Source organism: Notolepis coatsorum (assembly GCF_963971535.1).
Source record: "Notolepis coatsorum genome assembly, contig: SCAFFOLD_101, whole genome shotgun sequence".
Lineage (NCBI taxonomy): Eukaryota > Metazoa > Chordata > Actinopteri > Aulopiformes > Paralepididae > Notolepis > Notolepis coatsorum.
Genome location: NW_028174323.1, coordinates 743,715 through 758,635, shown reverse-complemented (window position 1 = coordinate 758,635; position 14,921 = coordinate 743,715). Strand labels below are relative to the sequence as shown.

General features: G+C 43.8%; 1 protein-coding gene across 1 annotated transcript in view; it reads right to left on the bottom strand.

Moving 5' to 3' along the window:
* The window catches only part of LOC311247583 (metabotropic glutamate receptor 5-like), a gene marked incomplete at both ends in the record, with an annotated part of 119,020 nt that overhangs the window by 25,658 nt on the left and 78,441 nt on the right, over positions 1–14,921 (bottom strand). The window contains 6 exon segments of the mRNA XM_084338614.1: positions 3,483–3,651; positions 7,117–7,241; positions 11,083–11,204; positions 13,734–13,826; positions 13,829–13,900; positions 13,903–13,967. Of these exon segments, the coding sequence (XP_084194740.1) occupies positions 3,483–3,651; positions 7,117–7,241; positions 11,083–11,204; positions 13,734–13,826; positions 13,829–13,900; positions 13,903–13,967 (646 nt within the window).

Here is a 14,921-nt window from a genome sequence, read left to right as displayed (position 1 = left end):
CTATTAATCTGTCTCCCTTAACTAATTAGGTGCGGACTAATTAGGAGGCGGCTGTTGTGAAGGGCCAGATTAAAGCTGAGAATCTACGTTTATTGTTTTATATACCTTGTATATTATTTATATATATAAGTTATATCCCTTTAAGCCTGCGTTTGAATCCTAGTAATATTCACTTTCCTCATTGGATAATGCCCCTGACGGCAGCGCCAGGCAGTCTCGTCCTCAGTCAGGTTCAAAGGCGAGCCTGGGCATGTTGGAACATGCCTGGAGACGGCGCATTGATTTGAGACGAGAGCTGAGGATTGGCACTAGAAAGCCACTTAAGTATATATATCGTGGCAGGTGCGAACAGCAGCAGTTCAGTTCGGCGTTCAGTAAAACAGTGAAGTGCAAGCAGTTAGTCTAAACAGAGTGTTGTGAACCACGTGCGAAGTGAATAGTAAAAGTGTCAGAGTTAATGCAGTAACGTCAAGTTCGACTTAGCTTAATGTGAAGTAAAGAGTCGTTATTTAGTGTGAATCGTGCCAACAGCAGTTCGTTCGTGTGTAGCATTACCCAGCAGTTCGTTCGTTGAGTAACTAGTGGAACCTTAGCCAGTGTGCGTGGACTAAATACATTGGTGCCAGTACACGAGGAGGGCCTAGTCGTGGAACCTACTGGACATGTGCATATTGGAACATACGGCGGCGATTGCAGAACCAGTATTGGTTGGATTATAGTGATTGTGGAACGTACTACCTGGAGAAGAGCATCGTTAATACCCACTGTCGTTTGGATTTAACCACCTTGAAGATTTACCTCGGGCTAGCTTCGTGGACCGAAGCTAGCTGGCTATCGTCATTGCCATCGGGCAATTGGATTACAGTTATTGCTTTGTTGCTGAGCCTTTGGATTACAAGGACTGGATTCTATACGAGAACCCCCTTCTTCTTCAATTGAACAGACTGAGTATCCGAACATTCTTCCTTCCTCCAGAGCTTACATCTCTGGGAGGAAACCCCTTGTCTCCAGCGGTACCAGCGTTTCCCCCTATATTGCCATCCTACGCCAGGCGGCGTTTAGTCTAGTACCCCATCGTAGGAATTATTCATTCCAACTGACGTTTGCTACTGACTGACTTTATTCATATTCTTCGCCATACAAGCGCAACCTTAATTCCCATCTCTGTACAATTTGCTGCATAATAATAAATCTTCTAAATGATATTTCTTTGTCACCGTGCCGTATTATTCTGAGTGTCTGCCATAATTAACTGTACTTTCTGGCAAGTAATAATAATGATAATTAGCAGTGGTTTAATCTATCACAATCTTTAATACAGTCAGGGATTTGTAACCCCTCAGTTACACTAACCTTAACCAACTCCGAAACAATGCCTAAACTTAACCATAACCATAACCAACTCCGAAAGAATATTGCCATGCTCTAAGACAAACTCTAACCTTAACCAACTCCGAAACAGCGCCTAAACTTAACCCTTCTAACCTTAACCTACTCTGAAACAGCGCCTAAACTTAACCCTAACCTTAACCCTAACCTTAACCAACTCCGAAACAATGCCTAAACTTAACCGGCAAAAGAATGCACGTTAAAAAAAAAAGAAAAAAGAAATTGAAGGGATTTGAACTTGTCACCAACGCACCGCAGGATCCACAGCAAGGCGGCGAACCAGTTGAGCTAACCGTCAATGTTAAAAGAGGGGGAATTACGGCTACATAATGCTGCCGCGGCAGAGCAGAGCGGCAGAGCGGAGTTGGTTACCTTAAATAATTAAGCTTCCTGGTCTATAGGGAGGTGTAGTGGTTACTTCCTGGTCTATAGGGAGGTGTAGTGGTTACTTCCTGGTCTATAGGGAGGTGTAGTGGTTACTTCCTGGTCTATAGGGAGGTGTAGTGGTTACTTCCTGGTCTATAGGGAGGTGTAGTGGCTACGTTTGCCATTTTTCCGTGTTCCACCCTCTGTTCCAACCCAATGCATTTCCCCCATTTCACATTTCTAAATCGTCTCGTTTAAAACAAATAAAGCATTGACATTTGCATGGTGTACCTTTCTGTGCTTATTCATCCACAATCTATAACTCAACGTGAAAATATTCGCAATTAATCACAACAAATTAAATCGCCAAATTTCTTTTTTTCAACCAAAAATGCTTAAATTTTTTTGTTTTTTTGTTAGTGATAGAAGGGAACTCATTTTGTGCAAAAATGGAAAGCTTTTCAATTTCCAATGCGGCAGAATTGTTACAATAGCCGATAATCAGGCGGTTAGGTGGCCGAGCGGAGATTGTGTTCGTCACCAACCCCGGAGCTGTGAGCTGGATTCGCCTGTTCGAATCCAGCTCACAGCTCCGGGGTTGTCACCAGCTTGGCTGGCCGTTCACACTAATACAATTGGCTGTATTAGAGGGTGGGAGAAGCTGGCGGGGTGGGTCCGGGTCGTTGTAAACAGTGACTCCTACAGTTCGGTCGGGGCGCCTGCTAAGCGCGGATAGGACCTGAGGGGGATAGTGTGATCCTCCCACACGCTACGCCCTCTCAATGAGAATCCGCGCTGCCAGGTGAAAAGAAGCGGTGATTGGCTGGACGTGTGTCGGAGGAAGCACGTGATAGCCTCCACTCTCCCAGATGATCTGACTGTGGGGGGTAAGTGCGCAGCGACCAGGAAGGGATTGGGAATTGGCATACGACTAACATTGGGATGGGAGAAAATCGGAGGAAAATGGAGGGGAAAAAAGATTAAAAAAAAAAAAGAAAAAAACAATAGCCGATAATCCATTTTCCCAATGATGAATCCCTATACGGGTGGAACAACCAGTGACGTCAGACTACACCTCCCTGTACACTGTACACAACAGGACAGTCTTATACGAGTCCCACCATGTCATGTAGCGGTGGCTTCAGTCTATGCTCTGTGATGTCATGTCGCTGTGTCTTCAGTCTATGCTCTGTGATGTCACGTAGCTGTGTCTTCACTATGCTCTGTGATGTCATGTAGCGGTGGCTTCAGTCTATGCTCTGTGATGTCATGTGGTTAGGGGTGTAACGGTGCATCGATGAATCGAAATGCATCGATTCTAATGTGTTCGATTCGATGCATCGATTTGAATATGTTAGAATCGATCATAATCTAAATTAATCGGAGGAGAAAAAAAATGTATTTATGTTTTTTTTTGTGTGTATTGTTTTTATTGACCTATAGTCCATTCAGTTCCCCCAGCCACATTTGTGTATTCAACATTTTTGGAGGAATTAACTGATAGAAAATGTATCGAAGATTAATCTAATCGAATCGTGGTCAAATGAAGAGATTTCACGGTGCATTGAATCGTTGCCTGAAGAATCGTAATCGTAATCGAATCGAATCGTTGTGAGGTTGAATCGTTACACCCCTTTACATGTGGTGGTTCCTACCTTGATCTGTGCCTTCTGACAGGGCTCCGAGCACACGGACTGGATGATGTCACTGCGACTGGTGGTTCCTACCTTGATCTGTGCCTTCTGACAGGGCTCAGAGCACACGGACTGGATGATGTCACTGCGACTGGCCCAGATCTCCTCGTCGTCCATCCTCAGACCCCCCTGGTCCCAGCTGCCGACGTGGATGTAACCGTACGCCTCCTCTCCTGTACGCTTGAAGTTCATGATTTCATACCTGGAAAAGCACACACACATAAAACAATAGTATGTACTGTGTACACATCACTCTGCCCTCAGATTCATCACTAATGATTAGGGATGCTCGATATTGGCTTTTTTACCGATACCGATATACAGACATTGTCCAACTCTTAATTTCCGATACCGATATCAACCGATATCAACCGATACCGATATATGCAGGGTTTCCCCCCCCAAAAAACGGAATAATTTCAGGTCATTAACATTACATATCTCTTGTCGTGGAATTAACACAACATTATGCATACTTTTGACAATAAATAAAATCAGAATTTGTTCTTACTTGCTTGCCTGGGTAAATAAAGGTTAAATAAATGTAAAATAATTCAAATTAAAATTATAATTTTTTTTTAAACCAATACCGATAATTTCCGATATCACATTTTAATGCCAATATCGGCCGATAATATCGGACATCCCTAATAGATACAACACTCACACAGCTTATTGGTAAGCCACCTCCTTATACTACATCATTATTGGAATGGAATTTTGGAACCTATGGAACCTTGTTCAAGTGACCGGCTGGTTCCCAGAGTTTGCTCAGAACCGGGTAAATCTGCATGTTGCTATGATGCCCCTCTATAGCTCATGGAATGAACTCCAACCGTTCCTAAAGCTCTAGATTCTCCCCTCTGTTGCTGCCAGAAGGTCTCGTTGAGTCACGGCGTCCTACTCGAACAACCCTCTGCTGCCAGCAGCCAACCCATTTTGCCACCCCCTGCCAGATGCTACAAAAGCGTTCTTGTGGTTGACAAAAATTCTTCCCCCAGAACGAAGTATTTAATGTTCACGATTTACCATTTTGGCCACTGTCTGTCACCATGTTTAAAGGGGAACTATCTTATAAATGGCCTTTTTGAGTGTTTAGCATTGTTTCCTAGCTATGTGAACTTATATTAATATGATCTATGTCTCTAATTCTCATATTGGCGCATTCTTCCAATTCTCCTCTCACAATATTCACCCTCACTGAACTGAGTCATCTGAAAATGTGCTGATTTGTGATGTCAGAGAGACACAGCTGCATGATAATGTGGCTGTGTGGCATCAGGTACATGATGAGCTGCACACAGTGGTTGGAGCCCAGGCTCAAAACGGCTCGAGATCTTGAGGTAGAAAAATGCTGTTTTTGAGTACTTGATTAGAAATACAAAACAATGAATAAAAAAAAAAAAAAATGTACAGAGGTGTTCGATAGACTCACAGGAATTGTGTAAAAGTGCCCAAATAGTGAAATAAATAGTAAAATAGTTCCCCTTTAACACAATGGCCGCCAAGAACGAGTTAACTCGTTATAGCCCGCCAATCGTTGGCCGCCAACAACGAGTATACTCGTTGTTATGATCGTTATTTCTTTTATTCGCTATTTCCGTTCATAATTCATCCTGCTGTGCTGTAGGACTGTGTGGCACTCTGTCTGAGACCGCAACGGTGCGATACCGCCGCCTAGCGCCTTGCGGACGCTATTGCACTCCATTTGAAAACGATGTGGTTTGTTTTCCTGGCCGAGCTGCAGCGTGCAGGCGGGGTCTAAACACTTCAGCAAGACAAGCGCTTATAGGGATGGCATCGACGAGTGTCCCCGCCCCCCCCCCCCGTTCATTTTCTTTGGTGGATAACGTGGGACACGACCGCGACCAGTATTTGGAATGGCGATCAGATAATTGGATTATTCTTTTTGCAGTACATCATAGACAAGGTAAGGACTATATATTATCAATCTTGCGTTGATCCGATAATTATTTCCCCTCGATCGCAGCGTGTGTGTGTGGTGTGTGTGTGCCGTTGGCTGCGATTAAAGCACAGAGGGCCGGCCCCCCCCCCCCCCTTTCGTGCATGCATGATGAAACATAATACCGATAATCCAGCGTTGATTTCAGATTGATTCAATAATCAGGCGAGAAATGGCAACGTGTTTAGTGAATTGCACTAAAGCGCTGTTTGACGAGTTCCCTGGGATTACACAGGATCACTCTACAACTATACTCATATTCACCACGGTATAAAATGAAAATGTATGGATGCAAAAATAATCAGTTTTTTGCACGTTGACCAGAAGCAACTCACTGACAATCGACGGCGTTATTAGATCCATAGCTATAATATAAAATATAGGTTTAGCTCTACAAACAAGGTGAGCGTTTACATGGGGTTAATAACGGCAAGGCCAGATGCACTTCCCGGAAGGGGCGTGGCACCCAATGTGTTAATGAAATATCAGTTCAGGAATTGTGTTCATAAACTAGCGAATTTCGACCGAAAATAAACGAGAGCGGACATTTTGCTGTAGTCATTATGATGAAGGAAAGACAGGGCTTTCAATGAGCATCGGAATTTCTAAAAACTACCCTACCCAGCCCAAGCCAGCTACTGTACAGCAAATTACTTGTGGGTGATTTATTTTTATTTCTCTTATTTCTCTGGATTATCTACCACAAAACTGAACGTCATTGGCATAGATTGGATAGCAGTTAGTGTGTCTACCTTCTGTGAACGTTTAGCAACAATCCGTATTGCAATCCGATAAAAAAATCGCAGAGCCATATCCATTATAAGAATACTTACAGTAGATTTCATCCACGGTTCTTGCTGCACGCCTGGTGATACTAAATCCAAATTGAACTCTGCCATTGGAATGAGTAGATTTGGCCCGATCCATAGATGTGCAACTTGGCTATAAAATAAGGTAATTTATAGGCAAAATATTGTAATAAATAAGGTTAAAAAACAACAAGACAACTATTATTTTTTGTTTTTGTTTTGAAGAAATCCATCCTTCCTTCCCTCCCTCCTTCCCTCCTTCCCTCCCTCCCTCCCTCCTTCCTTTCCTTCCCTTCCCTTCCCTTCCCTCCCTCCCTCCCTCCCTCCTTCCTTCCTTCCTTCCTTCCTTCCTTCCTTCCTTCCTTCCTTCCTTCCCTCCCTCCTTCCTTCCTTCCTTCCTTCCTTCCTTCCTTCCTTCCTTCCTTCCTTCCTTCCTTCCTTCCTTCCTTCCTTCCTTCCTTCCTTCTTCCTTCCTTCCTTCCTTCCTTCCTTCCTTCCTTCCCTCCTTGCCTCCCTCCTTCCCTCCTAACCTCCTTCCCTCCTTGCCTCCTTCCTTCCTTCCCTCCTTCCTTCCATCCTTCCTTCCCTCCCTCCATCCCTCCTTCCCTCCCTCCCTCCCTCCCTCCCTCCCTCCCTCCCTCCCTCCCTCCCTCCCTCCCTCCCTCCCTCCCTCCCTCCCTCCCTCCCTCCCTCCTTCCTTCCTTCCTTCCTTCCTTCCTTCCTTCCTTCCTTCCTTCCTTCCTTCCTTCCCTCCCTCCTTCCCTCCTTGCCTCCCTCCTTCCTTCCCTCCTTCCCTCCTTCCTTCCCTCCTTCCCTCCTTCCCTCCTTCCTTCCCTCCTTCCCTCCTTCCCTCCTTCCCTCCTTCCTTCCCTCCTACCTAATGACGCCCTCTTACCGGCCAGGTGAGTCTCCATTCTGGTCAAAGAGGATGTCCTCACCAGAGACACCGGTGAAGTTGGTCTTCATCAGGAAATCCAGCAGCGTACCTCCATCAATGGGCTGCATGGCGGGACACAGACCCTGGGTGCAGGAGAAGAGACTGACTTCAGTAAGGAGGACCCAGCAAGTAGATCAGATTCACCATTCAGCATTATCATCACCAAAATCAGAATGAAGAAAATGTACGGGGGACAGTGACAGCTGGTAGGTAAGAGCAGTCGTCTGGTTATCCAGAGGTTCCTGGTTCGATTCCCGCTCCTACCCGGGCAGCGTGTCGAAGTGTCCTTGAGCAAGACACTAACAACCCCTAACGGCTCCCAATGAGCAGGTTGGCACCGTGCATGGTGTCCTCCACCGTCGGTGTGTGAATGTGTGAGTGAACGCATCAAATGTGAGGAAGAAATTGTAAAGCGCTTTGGATAAAAGAGTTATATAAATGCAGCCCCCGCAGCGGACATTGCGCTCGTCACCAACGCAAGAGACACCGGGTTTGACTCCGGCTGTCGGCGTTGCCTCCGGCTTGGGGCCGGCTGTCATGCTAACTCAATTGGCAGAGTTAGCGGGTGGGAAGTCGATGGGTGGTCATCTGGACGTTGTGGACAGCGACTCCTACAGGTCGGTTGGGGGGCGCCTGCACAGCAGAGACAGGAAAAATGGCGGGGGTAGTGTGAGCCTCCCACACGTTACACCTCGCCAATGAGAATCCGCGCTGGCAGGTGAAAAGATGTGACAGGCTGCCTCCTCGTGTATCGGAGGGGACATGTGATGCAAGGCTTCTATCCTCCCTACAACCGACCAGTGGGGGGCATATGCGAGCAACGTTCAAGACAGGGGAGGGGAGAATTGGCACGGCTAAATTGGGATGGGAGAAGAAAAATAGAAAAAGTGTATATATTTTTTTTTAAATGCAGCCCCTTACCATTATGTACGACTGGAAAAGGTTTTCCTATTGTGATGTTAGAGGCATAACATGTGCAAAACAATGATGTGTGACAGCTGGGAAGAGGTCACCCTAGAGGGCGCTATGTGGCCAGCAGAGGGAGACAAAGCCCTGACCTCCTCAGGTCTTCTCAACCTCCCAGTCTCCACACCAGGGACAAACCACCCCAATTAGTGAGAGAAGAAAAGGCCTGCATGTTTAGAGTAAGGAGAGAGAGAGAGGAGAGGCTGTGAACAGACAGAGAAAAACCTATGGACAACACCCAAAAGGACCAGCAGGCCTTGTATAAATAAGTCTGTGGTTTTGGACTGTTTTGTTGGAAGTATCTTTTGGAAAATTGAAGAGGTTTTTTGTTGTTCATTGTGCCCTTTGTCCATAATGCCAAACAAACACTTCTACCCAGGTGATTTGTTCCACCGTGTTATAACGTCATCATCTCATCATCTCGTCAATGGCAATTTTGCAGTTTACAGGTATAGTTAAAAAGTAATTACATCGCAATAAATCTTTTCATTTTCATATTGCAATATACTGTCGCACGATATTTCTGACTGGGCCCAGCGGTAAGAGACTGATGTCTGGAAGTCAGATCGTGAGAACATTTATTAAATGTTTATTTTTTTATTATTATCACAGTTTAAATGTGTGAACATATTTACTGTAACAGCTAACAGTTATAGTATATCTAAATAGTAAAAACCGTTGTTTAAAAAGGCAGTTTGTGACACTTAGTACCTGGCTGTTTGTGTTTTCCTTTGGTCATGGCGTGCTTTATCGGGGGGGGGGGGGGGGGTCTTAGATGGAGATGTGGTGTGTTCGGGGGACTGACTGTTCCGGGGGGGTTCACATGCCTTCGAGCGTCATTGTACTATTGTACTTATTTTATGCCTATTCTTAAGTCTGCACGTTTACATTGCACTACTTTTATTGTCTTTTATACCTATTCTTACGTCTGAAATGTATGGCATTTTTATTTGTGTGCTGATTTTATGTGAATCATTTTATTCTAATTGCTGTGGTGCACTCTGGACTGCGGTCCATGTGTGAAGAGTACTATATAGATAGTTATTAATATTTATTATTGTTATATTGTAGAAATGTGTGCATTGAAATGTCTGTAAAGTCACGACGACATTGAAAATGAGGGTGACCTCGATTGTAATCTCGAAGAATAAATAAAGGTTGATGATGTTGACTGCCAAGGTGTACAAAAAAATGCAGCTAAACTTTGGATTTTCTCAGTTTTTCCTCTTTGAGGTTTATACGAGGTTTAACTAGATTCAAATAAACACGTAATATCTTCTTCAAATATTTTCAGATTTCAATGTATGACACGTCATTTGAAAGCTTACATTCTGTACTTTCATAATATGTAAACATTTGTAGATTCAAATAAACACGTAATATCTTCTTCAAATATTTTCAGATTTCAATGTATGACACGTCATTTGAAAGCTTACATTCTGTACTTTCATAATATGTAAACATTTGAAAAATTACAGAGGGAGAGAGAGCTGCGGCCCAATGCACATCGTCAGGCTTTCTTTTTTTCTTTTTTGCCATGCGACGATTTTTTAAGCCAAATATCACTTCAATCCTATTAAGTTAGTTCAAGTTAGTTATTCATTTATATGTGCTATTTATGAGAGGGCTAACTTGTTGCAAAATAATAATGATAATAATAATAGCCTCATTAAAATACTATTGTTGCTTTGGTTGTTTTCAGCGTTTTATGTGCATAATCTGTTATTTAGTTTGAAATGTTCGTTGAAATAAGTAGATTTTTCGTTTTTGTTTATTTATTAAGTTAATATAAAACCATATAGTCACATTTTAGAATACAATAGAATAGAATTTTAGAATACAACTAGAAACACTGTCCTGGCCTGCTTCTAAGTTCAGTGGCCTGACAAAAAAAATAAAAATAAAAAATTAGATTTTTTTTTTTTTTTTTGGAAATCATCTCGCGGCCCTCCCGTGGCTGCTCGCGGCCCACCTTTGGGTCGCGACCCCAACTTTGGGAACCACTGCTCTAGTGAACCTGCAAGTTCAGAACTTATGTAAACGGTAAATGGTGCATTTATATAACTCTTTTATCCAAAGCGCTTTACAATTTTCTTCCTCACATCTCACCCATTCACTCACACACACCGACGGCGGCGGGGGCGACCATGCAAGGTGCCAACCTGCACACCGGGAGCAGTTAGGAGGTTGTTAAGTGTCTCGCTCAAGGACACATCGACACTTTTGAATAAAAGTCAGGATATCTGTAGGTCCGATTTATATTCTCTGTACATTTTATAATTATACAGTAGACATGCCATGTGTAACCGTAACATGTAACGACTGATTATATGATCAAAGTGAGGAATGTGCTGGACAGTATTTATTTTTTATTTATTTTTATTAAAATATTTGTTTTAGTTTATTTTATTTTGTATTTAATTTTTTTTATATGTATTATTATTAGTATTATTATTAGTATTATATATATATATATATATATATTTTTTTTAGGTTGGTTTTCCTATCCTTTTAGTTTTGTATCACAATGATGTGATGTGGATAACATGTAAAGAGACTGTCTGAATAATGGAAAATGCAATAAAAAAAAGTTTAAATAAAAAAAGAAAAACTGACACTTTGACACACTGCCTGGGAATCGAACCGCGAACCTCCCGACTAGCCCCGTACCTTGTAGCCTGGGCAGAGGGCTTGCTGCATGGCGTGTAGACCACGTACCTTGTAGCCGGGGCAGAGCGCTTGCTGCATGGCGTGTAGACCACGTACCTTGTAGCCGGGGCAGAGCGCTTGCTGCATGGCGTGTAGACCACGTACCTTGTAGCCGGGGCAGAGGGCTTGCTGCATGGCGTGTAGACCACGTACCTTGTAGCCGGGGCAGAGGGCTTGCTGCATGGCCTGTAGACCACGTACCTTGTAGCCGGGGCAGAGGGCTTGCTGCATGGCATGTAGACCACGTACCTTGTAGCCGGGGCAGAGGGCTTGCTGCATGGCATGTAGACCATAAGCCATGGAGTAGATGGCGTTGATGACGAAGCCCATCTTGGTGTCCTGGGCGTACTGGTGGCGCAGAGACTCGTGCCCTGCGGACAGCGGACATTTAACCCTTTCACTGCCACACCACCAAAAGGGTTAACCTTTTCACTGCGCTAATACAGAAGGTTAACCCTTTCACTATACCACACGACAAATGGTTAACCCTTTCACGACCACACTACTAGAAGGTTAACCCTTTCACTACCACACGACAAATGGTTAACCCTTTCACGACCACACTACTAGAAGGTGAACCCTTTCACTACCACACTACAGACGGTTAACCTTTCACTACCACACTACAGAAGGTTAACCTTTCACTACCACACTACAGAAGGTTAACCCTTTCACTACCACACTACAGAAGGTTAACCCTTTCACTACCACACTACAGAAGGTTAACATTTCACTACCACACTACAGACGGTTAACCTTTCACTACCATACTACAGAAGGTTAACCTTTCACTACCACACTACAGACGGTTAACCTTTCACTACCACACTACAGAAGGTTAACCTTTCACTACCATACTACAGAAGGTTAACCTTTCACTACCATACTACAGAAGGTTAACCTTTCACTACCACACTACAGAAGGTTAACCTTTCACTACCATACTACAGAACGTTAACCCTTTCACTACCACACTACAGAATGTTAACCTTTCACTACCACACGACAGAAGGTTAACCCTTTCACTACCACACTACAGAAGGTTAACCTTTCACTACCATACTACAGAACGTTAACCCTTTCACTACCACACTACAGAAGGTTAACCCTTTCACTACCACACTACAGAAGGTTAACCTTTCACTACCACACTACAGAATGTTAACCTTTCACTACCACACGACAGAAGGTTAACCCTTTCACTACCACACTACAGAAGGTTAACCTTTCACTACCACACTACAGAAGGTTAACCTTTCACTACCACACTACAGAAGGTTAACCTTTCACTACCACACTACAGAAGGTTAACCTTTCACTACCACACTATAGAAGGTTAACCCTTTCACTACCACACTACAGAAGGTTAACCTTTCACTACCACACCACAGAAGGTTAACCTTCTGAAATCTGAAAACCACTCGACTAGACAGCCAGAAGAAAATGTAGACCCGAGAGGAGGGACGTCATATTGAAATACAAGTTTCAAGTACAAGGAAAAGATAAATAGACAGTATAGCACAGTTTAGTATAATATTGCAGTTTAGCATAACAGGATAACATGGCATAGAATTGCAGTGTAGGCCAGTATGAGTAAAGTAATAGTATATAGCAGCGTAACATAGAATAATAATATATAAAAATATTTATAATACTGTATACCAATATGGTGTAGTATAAATAGTATGATTTAGTTATATTATAATAAAATAAAAATTATAAAATTCTATAGTATATAGAAGTATAATATAGAATAATACATTATATAAATGTATAGATACGTGTTGGTGTGTGTGTGTGTGTGTGTGTGTGTGTGTGTGTGTGTGTGTGTGTATGTGTGCCTGTATAAATGAATGAACCTAAATATGTAGTTTGACTGATAGATGCACAGGATGGGTTTATTTATGTTGATTTAATTTGGTTGTGTTGATGTTTCCATTTTTGCGGGATGGGTATATTCTGTTTGTTTTACGCAATAAGTCTATCGGTGTGTTGTATGTGTGTAGGGGCAGGTATATATAAGAATTTTTCTTCTTCCTGTTCCTTTCGGCCATGGCATTTGGTGAATTATATTAATATGTCCATGCCATTATTATTGGCCATAATAAGGTAATTTATAGGCTGATATTCTATATTCTATAATCATATTTCAAATTGCATGTGTCCGGATGGCAGAATTCAGTACTGTATCTACAAAACCTTCTGTTTAATCATCTTCCATTTATTCATTTGCTTAAGATTTTTCAGGTCTGGTCAATTTTAGCATGGTGTTATTCACAGTCAAAGATTAAAAAAATTATAATAATTGAATTGATATTCTCATTTGGTTCATTACAATTTACTCAAGCTAGTAACAGACACATATTTCTGACACTGGGAATACATTCCCTGAGATCCATAGATGTCTCTAGAATCAGATACCAAGAACATGCAAATGGACCATATTAAAAAAAAAAGTCTGTAAATGTTTATTCTACGTTCTTATGGAATGAATGACATTAAAAAAAAAATATATATATAATATATATATATATGTGTGTGTGTTATTTTAATAACGCGATCATTTGCTGTGTAATTAATTAATCTAATTAACGAGATAACTGACAGCCCTAATACAAATGTATTGTTAAAGCATCGCCAATCAAATACAAATACAGTTTCAGGAGTTTGGTGGAGACCTGCTTCTCTGGCCAGGAGAAAAAACCAAGGTCCCCCGATTCTGTGAGCTTTCCTGGTAATGGGGGGGGGGGGGGCATTGTGGGGAGGTGAAACAAATGGTAGGGTCTGAGGGGAGAGGAAGGAGAGGGGGTTGGGAGGCGGTGATGACAGAGACCTCAGGGGAAATCTTCCACAAAACCCACGCGGACGGACGGACGGACGTGCACGTATCGTGTACTAACGGGCGCAGGTGCGGTTGTACTTGCTGCTCTCCGGCGGCTGTCCCGTCAGCCGGCACTGGAAGCGGTGCTGCCAGAACTCCAGGAACCAGGGTTCCTCAGGTTGCCGTCGGGCTCCAGGTTCAGGTAGTAGTCGTCGAACCAGGTGACGTACGCCGACTTCAGCTTGTGGTGATGCCCCCTGCCGCCTCCCGCTGGTAGCCGTCGGTCACGTCGTACCTGTCCGCCCAGCCGTCGCTGGGGAGAGGGAGGAGGGAGGGAGAGAGGGGGGAGAGAGGAGAGGGGGGGAAGAAAGGGAGAGAGGGAGTCAGGTCAGTCAAGTCAAGAGTTTTTATTTGTCACGGCATATACACGCATACAGTGAAATGCGGAGTGCACACTCTCTGTAGGGCCTTCTTGTCCTGTGCCTTGCTGTTTCCAGTCAGAATGCTCTCTACAGCTCCGGAGTAGAAGGACTGGAGTATCTTCCCCGATACTCTGAACTTCCTTAACTGTCTCAGGTGGTAGAGGCGCTGCTTCGCCTTCTTTACGACTGAGTCTATGTGTGTTGTCCATGTCAGGTCCTCTGAGATGTGGACCCCCAGGTACTTTTTTTTTATCCACTTTTCTCCCATTTCCATTTTCTCCCATCCCAATTTGTATCATCCATTCAACCCTCCCCTGTCTCGAACGCTGTTTCTTGCCTCCCACAAGCCGGCTGAAATGTGACTAAGTCATACATAGCACAAGTCCCTCCGGATACTCAAGGTAACAGCAGTCGCATCTTTTTCACCTGCGCGGCGCGATCTTTCAGCGTCAGGGGTCTGCGCTTTGGAGGGGCGCCGCCCCCATCGCTTCCTGATTCTACTGCGCCGGCGCACCAACTGACCTGTAGGAGTCGCTGTCACAACGCCCGATCCCCACCCATCAGTTTCCCACCCCCTAATACTGCCAATGTGTATTAGTACGGACGACCAGCTAAACTGAAAGCAATGTGGAGCGCTGGGCTCGAACAGGCGAACCCAGCGTCTCCAGTATTCGTGGTGAGCGCCTTGCCCACTGCACCACGAAGCTGCTCACCCTGTCCACGTAGCCCCGTTTATCCTCAGTGGTGTGTGGTGTCCTGCTGTGTTCTCCTAAAATCCACGATCAGCTCCTTGGTTTTACCAATGTTCAGGAGCAGGCTGTTGTCCTGACATCAGCGTGCCGTAC